Raw genomic sequence first — 22,222 nt, 5'->3', positions numbered from 1 at the left:
GAAGAAGCCATGGCAGATGAGAAGAGCTTCAACATACACTTTATCATGCTGGGTTTTTTTTTCTGCTGGCTCTCTGCACCTTTCTCATGAGCCATGATTGGCCCCAGGTCTATGGCACCTTCTGAAGCTGTGTCATGGTGACTGGGGGCATCATTTGAAGCATGTCACTGCTACCCCAAGGTAGGTTGTGCTGGGGCTGGGTGGAGTTATGAGGTCTGGAGACTATGCCTCTATTTCATGCATGGACTCTCCGTCCATCAATCATCGCCTCATTCTTTGACTTCCTGTTTACTTCTTTCTGCTTCCCTGAGGATCCACACATCGATTCACCTTTCTATATCTATATTTTCATCTACTAATTCATTCATCTATCCACCCATCAGTTAGCATAAGGGTTGGTGAGAAGCCCCCAGGATCTGGAGCCATGAACCAGACACAATGGAGGTGACACAAAGAAACACAACATACCATCCATGTGTTTAAACCAAAAGTCAAGGAGCGCTATCCACTTTACAGTCACTCCTGCATTCAGAGTACAGTTCTGCCCTTATCTTTAGGTTTTTGATGCCTTCTGTAGTTCCATTTTATAGCAGAAGAGGCTGAGGCTGAGAAAGTGAGGTTCTGTAGTTGAGTGGCAGAGTTTGGATTGGAGTTCCAATGTGCAAATGTAGGCATCATTCTCTTTGAGTTCTCCACCTCAGGGTCCCAGAGCTGTTTAGTTTTCTGGGGTGGGTCAGGTCTAATGTTGATAGGACGCATTGAATAGTGCTCTATCTTTTGGAGTCTTAATGGATTCCTAGCCCAAGGAATGATTTAATGATGGGAAAAGCATTGGTTTGAGAATCTTGTGTTCTAGTCCCAGTTCTGCCTCAAACTTTGTGTATTATCTTTTTCTTTCTGAGCCTCAGCTTTTTCATCTGCAAAATGGGACTCAAGCCCCTATTTTGCACAGCCTCAGGGTATGAAGATCAGAGAAGAGATGGGATATAGGAACATTTTGTGAACTCTAGAGTGTTGTGAGTGAAAGGCTGCCAGGGACTGATAACCCTGAAGAAAAGACATGTCAGCTCTCAAATCAAGTTTCTTACTTTCAAACTTTAGACACAAAAATATTTTTTTCTTGAAGTACATGCTTAAGAAGCTCTTGTTGGTCTGTTGGTCCCACTTCCATGGCACCTCGTAAGATAAAACCCACTGGCTCAGAATCCCAGACAGCCACTGGCAACAGAGTAGCACCTACCTGAGATGGGTCAGACTCCTTGACAGGAGAGGTGAGTCACCATTTTTGCTCTTTGGATAATGCAGCCATTGCAGCCTATGGGCTTTGAAGAGTCCAAAGGATCCAAATGAGGAAGAAACCCCACAGCATAGCACAGCTGCTTTACCAACATGTGGCCAACTTCTTTAAATGGGACCCCAATTCATTCTGCTCACTGGGTGATTCCTCCCAGCAGAGGCCTCCAGGCACCCCCACCCATATTCTATGGACAGAATTCTGATTTCTGTCTGGGATGGAGTGTGCAGGGAGGGGGGCCAGGCTGCCACCTTTGCAATTTGGGTGACTCAGTCGTTCCAGCCTGCAGGCTTTGGAGAGTCCAAGCTGACCAGGGTAGAGGTGGTTCCCCACCATGGCATGGCAGTTTTGCTGAGGCATAGGTTGACTTTTTCTTTAAATGGGACCCCAATTAATTCCTTCTTACTGGGCGTGTCCTCCCAGCCAGAGATTCCTACCACCCCTGTTTATGTTCTAAGTCCACGAGAGTTCTAATTTCTTTCTGAGATGGAATGCCCAGGAGGGTGTGGTGGGTCATCACTTTTGCTGTTTGTGCATCTCAGCTAATCAAGACTGTGGGCCTTGGAGAGCCCAAACCAATTAGGGGATGAAGGGATCCCCAACACAGTGTTTCAGAATTTTCTCCTTAGATCAGCTAAAACTGGGTTCTTATCACATGACCAGGAAAGATTAGGCTCACAGACACACTGATGGATAAGCAGCAGAATTTATTGGGTGAAAAGGAAAAACAACTCTCAGCAAAGCAAGAGGGAATCTTGAACACCAGGCAACCACACAGGAACTGAAGATGGCAGGCTCCTCCCTTCTGCACAAAGTGTAAACGTTCCAGTGGCTCCACCCCACTCTTCCAGTGTGCCGGTGGGTCCCTAGTCCATTGCAGGCATACACATACAATGCCCTGGGCAGGTTCCCTCATCTGCCTCCTGCATCTATCATTTTGCACCTAAAGAAGTATATCTAACTGCCGTTAGAATAAAGATAAGGATGAAGACCAATCTTAACCGCTTCCTGCTGACAGAGGGTACTGTTTTCAGAAAACAGCAGTCTGATCTCCCTCAGGGGCCTATGAAAGGGTTCCTGGCAAAAAAGGTTATTGTTTGAGGCTCCAGTCTGGTTGCGTGATGGTTTGGAGTTTGATGGCCTGAAGGTGAAAAGAAAAACCAGGTTATTAGAAAACATGTATTAAAACAAAACAGTGGTGGGGGTAAGGACAGCTTAAAAATCCCAAAGCCTTTTACCAGTTTGCACAGGGAGACGGAGGCCAAAAGCCCAGCTGGCAAAAAAACTTTCATGCTTTTGCCAGCATGTCAGTCTTCTGGTAAACCTTTTGTGAGCCCAGTCCTAAGCCAACCAGTTTAAGGTTTTCAAAATTAACTTTTCCCAGTTTGGAGGATGCATCTGAAGTGAGTGTCCCATATTACAGAGACACAATTACCTGTCAGCGAAGAGAGGACAGAGGAGGAAAAAGGAAAAAAGAAGGCATTTTTTTCTCAAGAAGTCCCAGGGATTCAGAATGCAATCAAAATAGGTTCAGACTGAATATGAATGGCTACTCATCTAGAAAGAGGGGAGCAGGCATGCCTGGTTCTCTTCTCTTCCTAGAAAATACTCGGGGTATGTGAGGGAGAGAAGGAAGAGGATCTTCTTTACCTCTTCCATCCTTGTATCCCTGAGTCTTGGTGACTGCAACAGGGTGCTGCCCATGGGTGTCAATGTGGCTTTTACCCATGTTAACAGGGAGGCCTAGGGGGTGGGATATCTGCTCTTACCCACGTACACCCTATATGCCCTGCTGTCAGGAGTATGGAGTTCCCTAAACCTCATTTATGTCATGGGTACGAGAGATGACCTTTATCTATGAAACTGGAGGCTTGTCTTAATCAGCAGGAATTAGTCGTGCTCACCTACACTGTGCCTTCTAATCTCCATTATCATCTGCCTCCGAATCCCTCAGATCCAGTTTCCTTTCCTAGGGCATCGACCCAAAGACTGGAATTGAGATTGGGACAAAAATGTGTCTCCGAGTGGTTGCATAGACTCTTTGTCATAAGCTAAATGCTAAGGTGAAACTGTGGAATTGAGTCCTCCTTTAAGAAGGGAGAGAAAAGGATGTCTTATGAGATACCCAGATAACTAGTGGCTATAGTTATGCTTGCTAAGATTTGGGTGGGCACCCTATTTATTCCTATCACCTGACAGGATTTGCATAATAATTGCCCAGAACTAGAATGTTGATCCAGGTTTTTACATTACCCATCCCCTTTGTTCCTTCTGAGCTGTAGCCAGAGATTGATGGCTGGTTTATAGGAATAAGCAGGGTTAATCTAAAATGTAGGCAAAAACTTAAAGACTAGAATTTAATGATGACAAGTATTGAAACTGAATTTCTCTCTCTCTTGGGAGGCCAAGGTGGGCAGATCATGAGCTCAGGAGATCCAGACCATCCTGGCTAACATGGTGAAACCCCATCTCTACTAAAAATACAAAAAATTAGCCAGGCGTGGTGGTGGGCAGCTGTAGTCCCAGCTACTTGGCAGGCTGAGGCAGGAGAATGGCATGAACCTGGGAGGCAGAGCTTGCAGTGAGCCAAGATCATGCCACTGCACTCCAGCCTGGGTGACAGAGCGAGACTCTGTCTCAAAAAAAAAAAAAAAGTTTTTTTCTCTCTCATTTATATTAAAAAACAAACCATGGGCCAGGTGCGGTGGCTCACACCTGTAATCCTAGCACTTTGGGAGGTTGAGGCGGGTGGATCATGAGGTCAGGAGTTTGAGACCAGCCTGACCAACATGGTGAAACCCCATCTCTATTAAAAAAAAGCAAATAGAAAAACTAGCCAGACATGGTGGTGCATGCCTGTAATCCCAGCTACTTGGGAGGCTGAGGCAGGAGAATCACTTGAACCCAGCAGGCAGAGGTTGTAATGAGCCGAGATCGTGCCACTGCCCTCCAGCCTGGCTGACAGAGTGAGACTCCATCTAAACAAAACCATGATAGGACTGTGTTGTTTGCAAAATAGACTTCAGTCTTATACTTGGCCTGATTATTTGCATAAAGTACAGCAAGAATAATTATTTCTATATGGGCCTTTTAGACTGGCTTTGATGGAACTCTGTACACAAAGAATCTCAGATAGGACTTTCCAAAGCTAAGTCCAACCATGGGTTTACATTCTCAAATACCTGTGAGTTGGGTAAACTCCTCTCTTCTTGAGGTCCCAAGAGCACGTGATTCCTGGGCCTGTTGGAAAGTGACATTCTTTACTCACTGCTGGTTAGGAACCTTGTTTGGGGACTGTGTAACAAGGTATAAGGCCAGTTTTTCCAAGAGGCTTTTATCAGCTCTGCAAGTCAAGCTTAACTCCTTAAAGGGAAATGTACCCTTCCAGTCAAAGCCTTGGTGAAACAACAAGTTTTTCCAGTTGCATCCTGTTGAAAAAGAAAAATGAATTCTTATTGCACTGATGCAAACAACTATATTGTCATAAGTTAAGAATACTCACAGCTAGTTTTGAAATTCTAGAGAAGCCAGGCAGAGAGAGAGAGAGACCAAATGTGCTCCAAATTTTGTTCACAGGAGTATACCTTACCCAATTATTAAAGGTTATAAATAGCTCAAAATAAGTTTCCTTGACTCTGAAAAACAAAACAAGAATCAGCAATGGTCCAAGCATAAGTAAAAAAAAATTATTTCAGTTTTCTATTAGTTCAGTCCATTTAGTTAACCCTTGTTCTGCTTGATATTTGTGAACATTTTAGCTCTTCATGAGTCTTGTATGTTTTACTTTATTTCAATGTCATGATCTCCAAAGTTATTTGGAAACTTGCATTTGAGAGCACCTGTCACAGTTCTGTAGCTTCTTATAAACTATCTCTTGAAAAGGATCTAAACAAGACAATTGTCTTTGAATAACAAAATGTCCAGGGTAGTTATAGTCAGAAACACAGATGACAAAGAAGTTTGATAATCTCTGTGGTTTACAATAACTTAACATAAAAACCTTAATTTTGATAGCATATACTCAGACATTAGAATATTAGAAATCTCATACAATTTTGGAACATATATTAGTATCATTTATCAAAATATAACCTATAGAATATTTATCAAAATATAACCTATATAACCTAAAGAAGATTGGCAATCCCATGTAACTAAATATGTCAAATAATCCAGTTCACCTCTCTTTTGGATACTCCAGGGGCCCTCTGTAGCATTCAAAAGTCAGGCACGAGGAAAGACAATTTTGAAACTGAAGTTTGATTTTGGGAAGAAATGTTAGAGGTTTAAAACACTTGATGTTATGAAATAGAATTCCAGATTACCATGTTATTTATTTTGCCACAATTGTTTCAAAAAATTTACAAAAGTAAAACCCGTTTATAACACTTTACAAATTTTGCTAAAGAGCAGATTAGTGCCTTAAGAGTACCTTGTTGTGCTATTATTTAAATGCTTAATTTACCAAAAACACATATAATACCTTTTGTAATTTAATGTTCATGGACAAAATGTCTTTGGCAAGATGAATTTTATAGAAACTTTTTATAACTTGTTTAAACTTTTAGCTTTATCTTATCTAATTCAGAACAATCCTTTAACCCTGAACAAAAATGTATATTTTGACATCTGCTTTTTACCAATAATTGCTAAGTCTGTTTTTATTTCTCAATGATTAAAGTCATGTGAACTTCAATGTACCACAGCTTTTACCTTCCCTTCAAAAAATATTTGATCCAAAAACTCATTTTCCTCTAGGTCAATTAGAGCTTTATAAAAATAGACATTACATAGATACAGCACATATATAAATACATAGATAGGCAAAAAAGAATCCAGTAGCTATGTTTTGTTTCCCAATCTCCTAATTAGATTATTGGCCTCTCATGCATGTATTAAGAGTGGAAAAACAAAATGGAGAAAAAGAATTCAGTCGACTGAGAAGAATCCTTTTTTTCAGCAAAACAAGGTCCAATAAAAAAAAAATAAGGCCTTTAAATATACCCATAACTTGGGCCAGGCATGGTGGCTCATGCCTGTAATCCCAGCACTTTGGGAGGCTGAGGCAGGTGGAACAAGAGGTCAAGAGATTGAGACCATCCTGGCCAACATGGTGAAACCCTGTCTCTACTAAAAACACAAAAATTAGCTGGGCATGGTGGTGAGTACCTGTAGTACCGGCTACTCAGGAGGGTGAGGCAGGAGAATCACTTGGACCCAGGAAGTGGAGGTTGCAATGAGCTGAGATCACACCACTGCACTCCAGCTTGGCTACAGAGCGAGACTCAGTCTCAAAAAAAAAAATGTATATATATATGTGTGTGTGTGTATAAAATCTGGGTATGCACTTTTAATTAAGCTGAATGTACTTTAAGAAAATTCTTTTAAATTCCCCATTACCCGCTTTAGCTGTGCCAAGCAGCCAATATTTCTGGCTTTCAGACTTTCCTAAAAGTAACTGTACAGGTGAAACCAACAAGCACCAATTAAGGTTATGATTTAACTGTGAGTTTCAAAGGGGTAAGCAGTTCTTACGAAATCTATTTTATTATTTTTTTGAGATGGAGTCTTGCTCTGTTGCCCAGGCTACAGTGCAGCGATCTTGGCTCACTGCAACCTCTGCCTCCTGAGTTCAAGCAATTCTCCTACCTCAGCCTCCGAGTAACTGGGATTACAGATGCCCACCACCGCGCCCGGCTAATTTTTGTATTTTTAGTAGAGATGGGGTTTCACCATCTTGGCCAGGCTGGTCTCGAACTCCTGACCTCATGTTCTAACTGCCTCCGTCTCCCAAAGTGCTAGAATTACAGACGTGAGCCATCGCACCTGGCCACAAAATCTAAAACCTTTAAAGGCAACTTAGAAAAAGGAAGGTTTAAGATAAAACTCAAGAGTTGTTCATGAAGGGAAGATAATCACCAAATGGCGAAAGTCACACAGATATCGACCCAAAAGTACTCATTCCTTTACCCAGGATTGAACCCAGACTGCAGAGGCTAAAGCAAAATATTGCCATGTGGTTACAGGTCACGTCCCCAAGGACATAAAACAAAATGGAGGCCTGCAGCAAAGATTCCTACTGATCAAACAGGAAGACATGCAAAGCACACCAGATTGTCTATAGCTTAAGACCAACTTCATAATTTTTTTTTTTTATAACTTTACAGAGAATATACACAGTGATACTTGGTGTCCTGGCCTAGTAAAATGCTCTCTAAAAGCAGGGTTGGGGGGGTAGGGGGGACTCTCTCACTTAAAAGTTAACTGCTGACGGGGTGGAGAAAATGAATAAAAAAGGTTTAAGTGTAGGACAGGAAAGAAACTTTTTATTCTTATGCAAATGGGTTATTTTCTCTAGGGCTTGGATAGAGCTGGAGTTCTTGGTCAGAGGAGGGGGAGAAACTGGATAAGTGGCAGATAACTCACTGCCCAAGCCATGCACTCTGGCCCCAACCCAGAGGGTGCAGGGGAGTGACCATTCACTGGTCCATCTCATGTGCACCTGTGACTGTTGGAGTGAGGTGGTGTGCAGTTTCCTCTATTCTCAGAAGTACAAGGATGAAAAGGCTTAGAAGCAAAAGGGAAAAAAGATTCTTGGTTTGCATCTTACCCTTCCTCAAGACCCATGTCTGGGCACTAACATTTTTTAGAATTTTTCTCCTTAGCTCAGCTAAAACTGAATTCTTACCACACCAAGGAAAGATTAGGCTTGCAGACATCCTGAAGGGTGACGAGCAGAATTTATTGGGTAAAAACAGAAAACAAAACGAAACAAAACAAAACCTCAGCAAAATGAAAAGGAATCTTGAACACCAGGCCACCACAGAGGAACTAAAGAGGCCATGTTCCTCCCCCGTGCACAAAGTGTGAACTTTCCATCAGCTCCATCCCATTCCCCCAGTGCACTGGTGGGTCCCCAGTTCATTGTGGGCTTGTGCAGACAAGACCCTGGGCAGGTTCCCTCATCTGCCTCCTGCATCTATCAACAGCACAGATGCTCTACCAAAACACAGCCGGACTTTTTCTTCCAAACCAGGGTCTCCAGCCACCTCCTACAGATGCATTCAGGCAGGGAACAGATCAGTATCCCCCTAGGATGGAGATCCCAGAGGAAGCGGCAGGCTGCTATCTTTGCTGGTTTTCAGCCTTCCCTGGTGAACTTCCAGGTACTGGAAAATCCAAGGTGACTAGGTTCTGGAGCGGAGCCCCAGCAAACCAGTTGCCCTACAAAATGGTGGCCAGATTGTTAAAAAATAAAATAAAATAAAAGACAGAAAACCATGACAACCCCATCCAAAAGTCAGCAAAAGATTGAAGGTAGATAGGTCTTGGATTGAATTCCCCAAAGTTGGGCTTTTTGTCCACACAGCCAGCCAGAATTCTGTCTGGCAAGAGTAAAATTGCTTGTCATTTTCACTGAACCTGGCCAAGAGTTTTTCTTATATATGGAACCCCTGGCTCCTTTCTAGAGAATTTCTCTTCTTGGCCAGGATCCCTGTTCAGAATGCTAATAAATGATTCCTGTCCCAACTTCATATAACAATTGATCAATCTGCCCAGATTACTTTAGAAATAAAGCAACCATGACTAGAAAACATTTTTATTTTTATTCTTTGGACCTGGATTATAATAACAAAGAAAATATTGTTAGAGAACTGATGATATGGTCTGGCTTCGTGTCCCCAGCCAAACCTCATTTTCAATTTTAATTCAAATTGTAATCCCCACATTTTCGGGGAGGGATATCACAGGTAATTAGATCATGTGGTTAATTCCCTTATGCTGTTCTCATGATAATGAGTTCCCACGAGATCTGATGGTTTGTAAGAAGCTTTTCTTCCCTTTGCACGATACTTCTCTCTCCTGCCACCATGTAAAGTAGGATGTGTTTGGTTCCCCTTCCACCATGATTGTAAGAGTCCTGAGGTCTTAGCAGCCATGGTAACTGTGAGTCAATTAAACCTCTTTTCTTCCAAATTAGTCTCAGGTATTTCTTCAGAGCAGCATTAAAATAAACTTACCAGCAAATTCGTACTGACACAGTGGGGCACTGCTATAAGGATACCCAAAAATGTGGAAGTGACTTTGGAACTGAGTAACAGGCAGAGGCTAGAAGTTTGGAGGGCTCAGAAGAAGGAAAGATGTGGGAAAGTTTGGACTTCCTAGAGACTTGTTGAATTGCTTTGACCAAAATGCTGGTAGTGATGGACAATGAAGTCCAGGCTGAGACGGTCTCATGTGGAGGTAAGGAACTTGTTGGGAACTGGAATAAAGGTGACCCTTGCTATGCTTTAGCAAAGAGACTGGTGGCATTTTGCTCCTGTCCTAAAGATCTGTGGAAGGTCGAACTTGAGAGATAATTTATGGTATCTGGCAAAAGAAATTAAGCAGCAAAACATCCAAAAGTTGACAAAGCATAAAAGTTTAGACAATTCACAGCCTAATGATGTGGTAGAAAAGAAAGACCCATTTTCTCAGAAGAAATTGGCTGCAGAAGTGAGGAGCAAATGTTCATCACCAAGACAATGGGGAAAATGCCTTCAGGGCATGTTAGAGACCTTTGTGGCATCTCCTCCTCTCACAGGCCTGGAGGCCTAGGAGGCAAAAAATATTTCATGTGCTAGGCCCAGGAAACCCTGCTGTGTGCAGTCTCAGGACTTGGTTCCCTTGATTCCAGTCATTCCAGCCATGGCTAAAAGGGGCCAATGTACAGCTTGAGCCATTGCTTCAGATGTAAGATCCAAGCCTTAGCATCTTCCTCATGGTGTTGGTTCTGTAGGCACACAGAAGAACTGAAGTTTAGAGGCCTCAATTTAGATTTCAGAGGATGTGTGGCAATGCCTGGATGTCCAGGCAGAAGTTTGCTGCAGGGGCAGAACCCTCATGGAGAATCTCTGCTAGGGCAGTGCAGAAAAAAATATGGAGTTGAAGCCTACACACAGAGTCCCCACCGGGGCACTGCCTACTGAAGCTGTGAGAAGAGGGCAAAGTTCTCCAGACCCCAGAATGGTAGATCCACTGTCAGCTTACATTGTTTGCCTGGAAAAGCCACAGACACTCAACACCAGACTGTGAAGCAGCTGGGAGGGAGACTACCCTGCAAAGCCACAGAGGTGAAGTTGCCCAAGGCTGTGAAACCTCACCTCTTGCATCAGTGTGAATTAAATGTGAGACATGGAGTCAAAGGAGATCACTTTAAGGTTTAATGACTGCCCTATTGAATTTTGGACTTGGGTGGGGCCTGCAGCCACTTTGTTTTGGCCAATTTCTCCCATTTGAAATGGGTGTATTTACCCAATGCCTGTACCCCCATTATATCTTGGAAGTAGCTAACTTGCTTTTGATTTCACAGGCTCATAGGAGGAACGGACTTGCCTTGTCTCAGATGAGACTATGGACTTAGACTTTTTGGGTTAATGCTGAAATGAGTTAACACTTTGGGGATCTGTTGGGAAGGCATAATTATGTTTTGGAATGTGAGAAACACGTGATTTGGGAGTGACCAAAGGTGGAATAATATGGTCTGGCTTTGTGTATCCACACAAATTTCATCTTGAATTGTAATATGAATTGTAATCCCCACGTTTGGCGAGGGAACTCACGGGTGCTTATAAGATCATGGGGGTGGTTCCCCCATGCTGTTCTGGCAAGATCTTGGCTCACTGCAACCTCCATCTCCCAGATCCAAGTGATTCTCCTGCCTCAGCCTCGAGTAGCTGGAATCACAGGCACCAGCCACCATACCTGGCTAATTTTTGTATTTTTAGTAGAGATGGTGCTTCACCACGTTGGCCAGGCTGGTCTCAAACTCCTGACTTTGTGACCCACCCACCTCGGCCTCCCAAAATGCTGCGATTACAGGCGTGAGCCACCATGCCCAGCTACCTCTTTCCTTTATAAATTACCCATTCTCAGGTATTTCTTTGTAGCAGTGTAAATACAAACTAATATATCTGGGTTTAATTTCAGCTGACAAAGTGAGGTAACTTAGGGAAAGAATAAAATACAGTAAAAATAGAAAACGTTCAGGAGTTATTTGCAGTCTGATATCTCTGTTTCAGGAGCATCTGTTGGTTTGGGCCTTGTACAACAAAATGGTGATTACACTGCCCAGATGCTTTCTTAGTTCTAATTTCTAGCACTTTTAAAATTGCATTTTTTTTGCTTCCTTTTCCTCTCTTATTTTACATTCTTTCCTTTGTCCTTTTTATGTCTTTCTTTTGTTCTCTTTCCATTTTATATGCATATGCAAATATAAGCAAGGATAAAACATATACGGTATCTTATTCTGATTAAATGACACAATGGCGAAAAATTTGAAAATAAAAAAACAATTCAATAAAACAAATTAACCTACAAATCTACCATGGAGAATATATCTTCCTTAACTTCCAACTTTCTGGGTCTTTGGTTGTGAGATTTGGCCAAAAGTAGACAATTGTGTTCAACTTGTGAAAGGAATTTTTATTTTCCTACCAACTTGACAATGATACATCTAAGAAGATAAACCAGTTGAGGATCAAGTGGTTAGCCTACCTTCTGTACGTTAAGAGTTGTGCAGGAGACCAGAGACAGGCCAAGGAAACACTTTGAACTCTTTTTGTCTTGCATCTCAGCACTATCTCTGATGCCAATCCACACACTCACAAACACACAAACACAGACACAAATACATGTTTCTCAGCCAGGAGATGTAATACTGTTAAACTGTCAATATTTCTGAGTATTGCACAAATTCAATGTCATCCTTATTAAAATTCCAATGTTACTTATTTGGCAGAGATATTTTATATAATTCTAAAATTCATGTGTAATCTCAAGGGACCATGAATAGCCAGCAGCTTTAGAAAAGAACAAAGTACCATACCTCATGATGTCAAAAGAGTCCAAAGCTACAAAAATAAAACCAATGTGGTAATGGCATAAAGAGAAAAAAAAAAATACATGACAGAACAAAGAACCCAGAAATAAACCTGTGCAAGTATTATCATATAATCTTTTACTAGATTACCATGACCAAACGGTGAAGAAAAGGTCAGACTCCCCAACCAATGGTGTGAGAAAACTCAACGTCTAAATGAAAGATAACGAATGTGGACCTTTCTCTTCAATGAGAACAAAATACTTTACATACACTAAACATAAAACTTAAAAGATAACTCTTGAACACTTAGAAGAAAATATAGGGAGAAGCCTAGTAACATTGGTTTTGGCAGGTTTTTCAAATATCACATTAAAAGCAGAAGCAACAAGAAGGGAATCAGAAAAGGTACTACATCAAACTTTCAAAACCTTCTGCATATCCACACATCAAGGGAAACACTAAGTGGAGTACAAATGCCATCCACCATTTGACTTCTGAAACATAACCACCACCAAGGGTGAATAACTTCATTTTTTTAATGGACCAGTGTCTTCAAAGACATTTCCTAAAAGAAGCTATGCAAATAACCAAGAGGAATTTGAAAAGACAATCAAAATCACTTATAAGAATGCAAAGCAAAATCTCAATGAACTCTTAACTCTCACCCATTAGCATGGCCACTGTTCAACAAATAAAAAGTAATCAATGTTGTCAAGTATGTAGGATTTGGAACCTCCATGCACTGTTGGTGGAAAAGAATAATGCAGCCCTCAATAAAAGTAGGATGCAGGTTTTCCAAAATATTAAAAATGAACTGTGGCTCATGCCTGTAATTTCAACATTTTAGGAGGCTAAAGTGGGAGAATTACTTAGGCTCAGAAGTTTGAGTTCAGCCTGGGCAACATAGTGAGACCCCATCTCTTCAAAAAATACAAAAATCAGTCAGGTATGCTGGCATGTGCCTGTAGTCCCACCTGCTTGGGTGACTGAGGTGGACAGATCATTTGAGCCTGGGATGTCAAGGCTGCAGTGAGCCATTACTGCACCACTACACTCTAGCCTGGGTGACAATGTGAAACCCAATCTCAAAAAAAAAAAAAAAAAAAAAAAAAAGAAAAAAAGAAAAAGAAAAAGAAAGAAGAGAAAGAGAAAAGAGAAATTATACAATACAGGAATCCTACTTCTGGGAATCTATGTATGCAAAGCAGGACCTAGAATAGACATTTGCACACATATATTTTTAAGAGCATTCCCCAACCCCCTACACACAAAAAGGTGACAGCTACTTAAGTTTCTTGATAAATGGATAACATATGGCATTTGTAGGCAATGGAATATCGCTGTACCTTCAGATAGCAAATTATGCACATGCTACAGTAAGCATAAAACTTTAAGACATCATATTTAGTGAAATATACCAGAAACATAGTGACGAAGAGTATATAATCCCATTTATATGAGCTATCTTAAGTGAAATGATTTTTAGAAGACAGTCAGAATTATAAAGTACTCCTCCACAGATGGAATAAAAAGGTGTCAATGCTGGGAGCAAAGCCATCTGCCACCTGGAGAACAGAACTTCCAGGCACCAGGGGACTGCAAGCACAGATGACAACAGTGACGGTAGCAAGGGCACTGATCAGAGTAGTGGTGGCCTAAGGAGTACTTTTTGGCATGCACCAGTGTGCCAGAGGCTGGGGCCCACACTGGGGATTGGAGTTGCCCTCCGTAACCCCAGAACCAGGTCCTGGTGTTTCACTTCATGTTCCACCAATGCCCCTGCGGACAGTAAAGTACTTATCTCAATTAAGTGATCTAAACATTGCATTGATAAGCTATAAATAACCTCAAACACTCCAGTTAAAAACAATTTACCACACTGAAAAATTTCAAACTTCTAATCAGAACATAGAAAGTCTGTATGAAATTACATGGCAAAAAGAGAACAGTGAGAAGACTGTAGCCATAACACAAAGAAGATGGGCTGTGAGGCACACATAGCTGGGAATAAACACATAAAGATATTCCACAACTAAAGATAATTAGAAAATAAAATCAGAGGTTCTCTTTAAATTCAGAATGAGTCCGTTTTGCAGCCTGGTAACAGATGTTCTCTCCACATGCAGACTGCCATTTCTTCACTATAGACATTTTCATTCTCTTACTTGGAGCTACAAACTCACTCCAGAAAGAATAATATTTATGGCTAATTATGGAGCATCTATTACCCAGTACTTTCTTATGCTTACTATAATTATATATCAAAACATCCCATGAATTATTAAGTTTCACCAGTACTTACCTGAAAAAATTGGCACAATTAACTCATTTATGTCAATTATAAAAAGTGAAACGAATAACTAAACAGCTCATATAGGGTTATCCAACTAAAGCAATAAAATGAAATGTCCTAACTAAAATATAACTTAATACACGAATTGTGAACTTGCATCTAAATATTTTGTGTTCGCTACTAAATTTTATAAAATTATAATTTCTGACCAGCTCACATAATAAATACTTCATAAAGTAAAAATAAAAAAAAATAAGAAAGAAGTCAATTATAGCTCTAGCATGAGTAACAGACAAATAAAAACGGAATTTGCATGGGAGAGTCTCAACAATGATCTTAACATTAAATTTTACAGTAATAGAAGAAAATACAGATTTGATTTCAGAATGTTTTAGGTTTCTAGATTTCTAGTAAATTATCCACCTTATTAAAATAATCTTTGTTCCAATATTGCTATTTTCCTTGGAAAATAGATACAAACTCTCACAGAAACACAACTGCTTGCCCCATAATTTTCTTACACCTAAATTTTATCTTTAGAGCAATACATTTACATATTTAACTCCATGTAAATCAAAACCAAAGTCTGCATTTATTTGCGGAAAGAGATGCTACATGTTCAAAGATAAATATGGAACATTTTTTAAAAGCATTCATGACTTAGAAATGTGTGAATTATAATTATACTCATATACTTATTATAATCATAAAATAACCTGTAGTAAAAAAATAATTGCACATTTAAAAATAATTAAAGTGGCCAGGTGCGATGGCTCACACCTGTAATCCCAGCACTTTGGGAGGCCGAGGTGGGCGGATCATGAGCTCAGGAGTTCAAGAACAGCCTGGCCAGCATTGTGAAACCCTGTCTCTACTGAAAATACAAAAAATTAGCTGGGCATGGTGGCACCTGCCTGTAGTCACAGCTACTCATGAGGCTGAGGCAGGAGAATTGCTTGAACCCAGCAGGTGGAGGTTGCAAGATCGCACCACTGCGCTCCAGCCTGGGCGACAGAACGAGACTCTGTCTCAAAAAAAAAAAAAAAAAAAAAAAAAAAATTAAAGTGTATAACTGGACTGTGTGTAATACAAAGAACAAATGCTTGTGATGAATAACTCATTTACTCTGATGTGATAATTACGTCATATGCCTGTATCAAAATAATCCAAACAAGCCATGAATAGATACACATACTATGTACCTACAGAAATTTTAAAAAATTTAAAATAAGAAAAATAATACAAGTTTATATGGGAGCAATATTCTCCAATTTATTTGCTGTTTTAAGACACTGGAATTAGAGTTTACTAGAAATGTCATTCAACTATGTTCCTTGCCAGTATGAATTCGCTTGTGTACAGTAAGGGTTGAGGGCCGATTAAAAGCTTTGCCACATTCTTCACATTTGTAGGATTTCTCTCCAGTATGAATTATCTTATGTTTAGTAAGGGATGAGGACCAATTGAAGGCTTTGCCACATTCTTCACATGTGAAGGGTTTCTCTCCAGTATGAATTCTCTTATGTTTAGTAAGGGTTGAGGATAAGTTATAGGCTTTGCCACATTCTTTGCATTTGTAGGGTTTCTCTCCAGAATGAATTTTCTTATGTTCATTCAGGGCTGTGGACCGAGTAAAGGCTTTGCCACATTCTTCACATTTGTAAAGTTTTTGTTCAGAATGAATGCTCCTGTGTATAATAAGGCCTGAGGATTGGTTAAAAGCTTTGCCACATTCTTTACATTTGTAGGGTTTCTCTCCAGTATGAATATTCTTATGTTCATTCAGGCTTGCGGACCATATGAAAGCTTTGCCACATTCTTCACATTTGTAGGGTTTCTCTCCAGAATGAATTTTCTTATGTTCATTCAGTGTTGTGGACCGTGTAAAGGCTTTGCCACATTCTTCACATTTGTAAGGTTTTTGCCCAGAATGGATTCTCTTGTGTAATATAAGAGTTGAGGATTGGTTAAAAGCTTTGCCACATTCTTCACACGTGTAGGGTTTCTCTCCAGTATGAATTCTCTTATGTTTAGCAAGGTGTGAGGACCTATAAAAGGCTTTGCCACATTCTTCACATGTGTAGGGTTTCTCTCCAGTATGAATTCTCTTATGTTTATTAAGGGACGAGGACCAAGTAAAGGCTTTGCCACATTCTTCACATTTGTAAAGTTTTTGTTCAGAATGAATGCTCCTGTGTATAATAAGACTTGAGGATTGGTTAAAAGCTTTGCCACATTTTTCACATGTGTAGGGTTTTTCTCCAGTATGAATATTTTTATGTTCATTCAGGCTCCTGGACTGTCTAAAGGCTTTGCCACATTCTTTACATTTGTAGGGTTTCTCTCCAGTATGAATATTCTTATGTTCATTCAGGCTTGTGGACCATCTAAAGGCTTTGCCACATTCTTTACATTTGTAGGGTTTCTCTCCAGTATGAATTTTCTTGTGTTCATTCAGTGTTGTTGACCTTGTAAAGGCTTTGCCACATTCTTCACATTTGTAGGGTTTCTCTCCAGTATGAATTTTCTTATGTTCGTTCAGAACTGTGGACCGTCTAAAGGCTTTGCCACATTCTTCACATGTGTAGGGTTTCTCTCCAGTATGAATTCTCTTATGTTTACTAAGTGATGTGGACCTATTAAAGGCTTTGCCACATTTTTCACATTTGTAGGGTTTCTCTCCAGCATGAATTCCTGTATGTTGAGTTAGGTGTGACATGTAAAATGATCTGCCACATTCTGTACATTTAAAGGGTTTCTCTCCAGTATGTCTTATCTTATGTTTGTTTGAATTTGAAAATTTACTAAAAGCTTTAACACATGTATTACATTGAAATATTTTGCTTTGGGTAGTTGACAAGCATTGGTAAACTCCATTATTAACTCCTTTCTGCACCTTACACTCATTCACACGTTTACAGCCTTTTCTTAGTTGTAAATTCTCGTGTCCACATTTCTCGTATCTTCTCAGTATAAGTTTGTGGAATGAATCTTCTATCCCCTGCACTGGTGAAAGGTCTTGGCTGAAAGGAGAATATATAGCTGAAAGAAATAAAAATAACAAATTATCCCACTTACTAGATTCATATGAATATACTTTACGAATGTAATATAGAAAATGTATACAAACTGCATTAGTAAGATAGCATAACAAAATATCACAGGCCGTAATTTCTTCACAGACATGTAACAAACATATACAAACCAAAATACCTTTGTGCAAAATCTGTAAATGAGTTATTTGTAAGCAATGCCTCAGGTAAGCACAATACTAAGAACCACATGGAACAGGAAGGAAAGTTTGTTATATTTACCCACCACAGCTTTCCTCCTCCCCAATATAGCATTGTGCCTATAGGAGTAAACTGTCAACTCCTGGCTTCTTACTTAGAAGAAAAATACTGATACACACATCCTTACTTCTGGCTTTCTGGGGTCTTTACAAAATCTGGGTTCTGTCTCCAACAACACAGATAGCTGAGAGAAACGGTGCTATACTTTGGAAGAACAGCTTGGGTCTGCTAAGACCAAATGTAAATGTTTCAGGAGCAGGCTGCAGTGTTAAATACAGGGAATAGTTAGAAGAGTGACTAGAGACCATAAGAAGAAACATGAATAATCCCTTTTCACTGAAAAACAAACACAAAATTCCAGACAAGACACATCCTCAGAACATGTATGAGAGGCTCCCATTATCTCTATCAAAGACAACAGGTTTCAGACTATGTCAGGACAAGGCAACACTGTAAAGATTGTGACAAATACCTTTTTGTTAATGTTCAAATAACAAACAGATGTTACAATATATACAAAATATTAGGGCAACATGGCCCAATTAAAAAATTTAAAACTTTTCAGAAAACAACCATAAAAAATGAAGATGTAGAAATTTTAAAAAATTAACCTGAAAAATCCTCAATGAGCTAAAGGGGAACGCATACAACTAAATATAATAAGACAAATGAGATATGGATGAAAACATTAAAATATAAAAAACAAACTGTGGATGTGAAAAATACAAAAGTAATGAGTGAGAAATTTCCAAAAGTAAAAGAAGGATGTAAAAAATGAAGAAGCTCAACAAACTTCAACTAGGATACATACACAGAGATTTATATAAGCAAAGTTTCAAAAGTCAAAGACAGAGAATCTTAGGAGTTGCAAGATAAAAGTGATGTGTCATTTATAAGTGTGGTCTTACATAACCAGTGAATCTGTCAACAAAATTTTTTTAGACAAGAGGGAATTGTGATACAGTTAAAATGCTGAAAGAAAGATAGCTTGTAAGTAGGAATACCATAACATGCAAAACTGTCCTAAAAATGAAGAAAAAGTAAAGCTCTTTCAAGATAACCAAATGTTGAAAAAGTGTATTAGCACAACACCTGCCTTACAAAAGAAATGCTGAAGAAAGTATCTTCCACTGAAAATAATATGATGCAAGAAAACAAAACATAATCATATGAAAATAAATAACTTTTTGGGAAAGACATGAACATATACAAATGTAAGGTTCTGTACCATTATCATGATAGTGCAGAAAACATTTTAATTATTCTCTAAAATTTTAAAGAGCATAAAAATGATCATAAACTGTTCATCATAATCTGTTAATAAATAAGCAACATAAAAATATAATTAGTGACATTAATAACAAAGTTGAGGGCAGATGTAATGAGGAAGAATTTTCAAACGCAACTGAAATACCCAGTTTAAAATGTATTATTTTAAGAAATTTTATGTAATTTCCAAAACACCAAAAAGTAAGTATCTGTATGGATACATGAAAAAATAAGTAAAAATCTATCAACACAAAAGTCAAAAGGAAGACAGAAAAGAAAATAAGGGACAAAAATACAATAATCAAGTAAAACAATTAATAAAATAACATGAATAAAATAAGAAGTAAAAATCTATCCACACAAAAGTCAAAAGGAAGACAGAAAAGAAAATAAGGGACAAAAATACAATAATCAAGTAAAACAATTAATAAAATGAATAAGGCTTTCCATTTCAGCAAATTATTTAAATATTTATGAAGTAATCTTTCCATTGGAAATACACGCAAATAAATTTATTTAAGAAATCAAAAAACAAGATACAACTTGTTTTTCTTTCTTTTTTTTTTTTTTTTTGAGACGGAGTCTCACTCTGTCACCCAGACTGGAGTGCAGTGGCGTGATTTCGGCTCACTGCAAGCTCTGCCTCCTGGGTTCACGCCATTCTCCCACCTCGGCCTCCCGAGTAGCTGGGACTACAGGCACCCACCACCACACCCAGCTAATTTTGTTTTTGTATTTTTAGTAGAGACGGGGTTTCACCATGTTAGCCAGTGATCTCAATCTCCTGACCTCGTGATCTGCCCACCTCGGCCTCCCAAAGTGCTGGGATTACAGGCGTGAGCCACTGCACCCAGCCACAACTTGCTTTTTTACAAGAGTCACTTGAGATCTAATGATTAAAGGAGACTGAAAAAGGCAAGATGAAAGAAAAAACTGTATGCAAAGAACCAAACAGAAGAGGTCTAAATTATATTACCCAAAGTACATCTAAAGTCAAAAACTCCCATTTCATAAAACTTATTTTAACTAAAAGCTCATAAGAGACAAAGAACATAAACTATATTAAAAATGTTCATTTACTAGGAAACCCTGAAAAATGTGTGTATATACATATATATTTGTGTGTGTGTATGTGTGTCTTACATTAGGGTTCCAAATATATAAAGCAAATACTGACAGAAGTAAAGCAAGACATAGAGAGCAATATAATTATAGTAGGATATTTCAATAGCTCAATTTCTGTAATGAATAATCAGAAAAGAATACTCTTAAGGAAATAGAAGACTTCAAAGCAGTATAAAACAATTATGTCTAATAGAATTGTAGAGAACTCTTAAACAAAAGCAGAATACATACCCTTCTGAATTGCTCATAAAATATTCTCCTTGATAGACCACCTGTTAGGCTACAAAAAAGTCTTAACAAATTTTTTAAAATAGGAACTTTACAGATTACTTTTAATGACCAAACTGGAATGAGAATAGAAATTAATTAAAAAAAGAAAACTGGCTGGGTGCAGTGGCTCATGCCTGTAATCCAAGCACTTTGGGAGGCCAAGGCAAGCATATCACTTGAGGTCATTAGTTCGAGACTAGCCTGACCAACATGGAGAAACCCCATCTCTACCAAAAATACAAAATTAGCCAGCTGTGGTGGTGCATGCCTGTAATCCCAGCTACTTGGGAGGCTGTGGCAGGAGAATCGCTTGAACCTGGGAGGCAGAGGGATGTGGTGAGCTGAGATCATGCCGTTGCACTCCAGCCTGGGCAACAAGAGTGAAACTCCATCTCAAAAAAAAAAAAAAAAAAAAAAAACACCAAAAAAATGGACATTTATAGAAATTAAACAACACAAACTTTAGCATGCTCTTGTTCAAAGTTTCAAATATGAAGATATCTGGACTGTTCAATGTAATCTACAGATTAAGTGCAATCTCTGTCACATTTTTAATTAAATTTTTGCAGAAACAGAAATAGCAACCCCCAAATTATAGGGAATTTCAAGGGACAATGAAGCACCCCACAATCTTCAAAAAGAGAAACATGTTGGAGGCACCACAGCTCATGATATCAAAACATATACAAAGCTAAAGAACTTAAAAAATTTAGTATGGGTATACAGGTGAACAGCTAGATCAATAAAATAAAATCCAGCAAAAATACACACTCTTACATATATGGTCACATGAAGAGTAATTTCTACACTCATAATTATTGTAGCATTGTTAGTGAAAGCAAATAAATGAAAGCTATGCAAATTTCTCACCAAATAAATGAATAAATTAAAAATATTAAAATCTTACTCCACCTTGTAAAAAGCAAAAAATATCACAAGCATAATAAAGATAAATCTTGATGACATTGTGCAACATGAAGTAAGTCAACCATGAAGAGAAACTGTATGAATCAACTCACATGACATATCTAAAGCAGTTTGACTCTAAAACAGAAAACAGAATTGTTTTTGTAAAGGGCCAGAAAACAGAAAAGGTAGTTGTTTAATGTGTACTGAGTGTTAGCTTTGCAAGATAAACATATGCTAGAGATACAGTGAGTAACAATGTCAATTTAATTAATATGACTAAGCTGAATATTTAAAAATATTTAAGATTGTAAAGTTTATGTGTTGACAATCAAAAATAATATCTAAAACAGATACAGTGGTAAGACGGTTTTTGAAATTATCTTCAAATCACAAAAGTGTGTCTCCCACACATAGAAAAACATATATTTATAAATAAATGGAGGGTAAAATTAGAAGAATTTCAATGACTACTCACCTAGGCAGGGCAAAATCACCATTGTATACAAACAGAACAAGTATACAACTCATAAACAATAAGGAACAATATGCATACAGATAAACAGAGACTCTTATATTGGAAATAGACATCACTGACCTATATTTGATTTGTGTCCCACACTTAGTGTACACAGTGAAATATTGTCATACGCAATTATAATGTAAAATGAAAACTTCCTAAGTTTTCTGCTCTTGCAGCCATAAAAAAGAATGAGTTCATGTCCTTTGCAGGGACATGCATGAAGCTGGAAACCATCATTCTCAGCAAAGAAACACAGGAACAGAAAACCAAACACCACGTGTTCTCATTCATAAGTGGGAGTTGAACAATGAGAACACATGGACACAGGGAGGGAACATCACACACCGGGGCCTGTCAGGGGGGTGGGGGGCAATAGGAGGGAGAG

The 22,222-nt window shown here is 38.9% G+C and overlaps 1 protein-coding gene across 2 annotated transcripts in view; it reads right to left on the bottom strand.

Moving 5' to 3' along the window:
* Positions 1-15,697: 15,697 nt before the first annotated feature.
* Positions 15,698-22,222, bottom strand: part of LOC101150070 (zinc finger protein 595) — a 35,250-nt gene continuing 28,725 nt past the window's right edge. For both annotated transcript variants that reach the window (XM_031010579.3, XM_063705153.1), the window contains exon 4: positions 15,698-17,493. In XM_031010579.3, the coding sequence (XP_030866439.1) occupies positions 15,773-17,493 (1,721 nt within the window). In that variant the 3' untranslated portion in view covers positions 15,698-15,772. The remainder of the gene's footprint in view (positions 17,494-22,222) is intronic.

The sequence above is a fragment of the Gorilla gorilla genome, chromosome 3 (assembly GCF_029281585.2).
Source record: "Gorilla gorilla gorilla isolate KB3781 chromosome 3, NHGRI_mGorGor1-v2.1_pri, whole genome shotgun sequence".
NCBI lineage: Eukaryota > Metazoa > Chordata > Mammalia > Primates > Hominidae > Gorilla > Gorilla gorilla.
The sequence above is the reverse complement of the archived record's forward strand: the minus strand, read 5'-3'. Positions and strand labels throughout refer to the sequence as shown.